This window comes from Lynx canadensis, chromosome E2 (assembly GCF_007474595.2).
Source record: "Lynx canadensis isolate LIC74 chromosome E2, mLynCan4.pri.v2, whole genome shotgun sequence".
NCBI classification, from domain to species: domain Eukaryota; kingdom Metazoa; phylum Chordata; class Mammalia; order Carnivora; family Felidae; genus Lynx; species Lynx canadensis.
Window position 1 is genome coordinate 54389634 of NC_044317.1, and position 1709 is coordinate 54391342.

The window sequence follows — 1709 nt, forward strand, 5'->3', positions numbered from 1 at the left end:
TCTCTCCGTGTTTACTCCTTGTTTCTTTCTCTCTCTGGGACCCTTCCCCATGCTCCCTGGCCCCATCTCCCTTTTCCCCTCCTCTCTCCTCATCCCCTGGGCCCCCTCTCTCCCCAGTCATTACCAGCTCTGGCTGGGTCGCCGCAACCTGTTCAAAAGGTAAGACACGGGCCAGCTTGTCCGGGTCCGTAACAGCTCCCTACTTGCACTCTGCAACTTGAGCCATGTGAACCACATCCTCAGCCTAGGGGATGGTCGAAGTCACGACCTCATGCTGCTCTGCCTGGCAGAGCCCGCCCAGATAACAGAAGCTGTGAGGGTCCTGGACCTGCCCACCCAGGAACCCCAAGTGGGGGGGGGCACCTGCTATGCCTATGGCTGGGGCAGCATCGAACCAGATGAGTGTATGCCGGGGCCAGACCCTGCAGCCTGGAGCCCAGACCCTTGAGTGTAGGGAGGAAGGGACTAGGGACAACCGGACTCTGGCCACAGCCCTTTTTCTCTCTGGCATGTAGTTATACACTCAAGGAATCTCCAGTGTGTGGACCTCAAACTCCTATCCAATGATGTATGTGACGAACTTTACCTTCGGAAGGTGACAGACTTCATGCTGTGTGTTGGGTTCTTGGAAGGTAAAAAGAACACCTGCCTGGTGAGCCAGCCTTTCACTTCAAGGTTTTGAGGTGAAAGAAGGGAGGTGACCACGGTTCAGGGCTGGAACCTGAAAGCTAATCCATCCCCTTCCTTGTGACTTATGCAATATGCCATGTTGACCTTATTCCTCTCTTGATCACCTCCCTTCCATGACTCCTCAGGGGGGGAGTGTCTGGTCAGAGAAAGCTTCCTGAAGAGGTGACATCTGAGATGACCCCTGCTGGTAGGGGTCCTGTAGTATGGTCCTAGTCTTCCTTCCTGCTGACCCATCTGTTGGGACTGTCCTTCTGGACTCTGAAGTCCCACCTCTAGTAGCCAGGACTCGAGTCATTGTCTTCTGTGTTGGAATTCCCACCTGCCTTCTGAGAAAGGACTCAGGCAATTGTTTCTTTCCCCATTGCTGGGAGTCGCTGTGGGTAATATGCAAACCCAGGTTTGAAAGCTTGGGTTCCCCAGGCAGAAATTAGGCTGACCTCTGTCACTCTCTGTCTTTCCCTCTTTTACTTTCAGGGTGATTCAGGGGGTCCCCTGGTATGTAATGGCATGTTTCAAGGTATCACATCATGGGGCAGTAAGCCATGTGCCAGATGTAAAAAGCCCACCTTGTACAGCAAGCTGATGCCTCATCTGAAGTAGATCAAGGATGCTACGAGGGCCAACACCCGAATGTTCTTTTCCAACCCTCTACCCCTAATAAAATTGAGTATACATCAATTTCTGGCATCATCTGGTCTTTTCTGGACACAGGGCACCTGGAAGTTCAGGACCCACGTGGCAGAAGCTAGAACTTTCCCAGTCCCCCTGACTTGTGTCCTGAGGTGTGAAGTCAAGGACTAGGAGGGGAAGGAAGGGACAGAGACAGATGTAGTCCAGGGATTGTCAAGTGGGGGCAGTTTTGCACCCACCTGCCCAGAAATGTTGGCAATGTCTGAAGACATCTCCCATAGGTTCTGCAAGGACACACACAAGGAGATGGATGTCTGCGTTCTCTGTGGTGACGCTGAGATGGAAGAGGGCTGTGTGTCCGCCTTGAGAGAGAGACAGTGACACGTGGT

General features: G+C 53.0%; 1 protein-coding gene across 1 annotated transcript; it reads left to right on the forward strand.

Annotated features, from left to right (window-relative positions):
- The first annotated feature begins 271 nt into the window (after positions 1-271).
- Positions 272-1290, forward strand: LOC115503288 (prostate-specific antigen-like). Its single transcript, XM_030299421.1, has 3 exons — positions 272-404; positions 516-652; positions 1165-1290. The coding sequence occupies exons 1-3, from the start codon at positions 272-274 to the stop codon at positions 1288-1290; spliced, it is 396 nt and encodes a 131-aa protein (XP_030155281.1).
- Positions 1291-1709: the final 419 nt, after the last annotated feature.

Coding starts and splice junctions, on each gene's coding strand:
- LOC115503288 (XM_030299421.1), top strand. CDS start 272: ATGCTGCTCTGCCTGGCAGAGCCCGCCCAGATAACAGAAGCTGTGAGG. Junction 405..515: donor CAGCATCGAACCAGATGAGT/GTATGCCGGGGC, acceptor TCTGGCATGTAG/TTATACACTCAAGGAATCTC. Junction 653..1,164: donor GTAAAAAGAACACCTGCCTG/GTGAGCCAGCCT, acceptor TTTTACTTTCAG/GGTGATTCAGGGGGTCCCCT.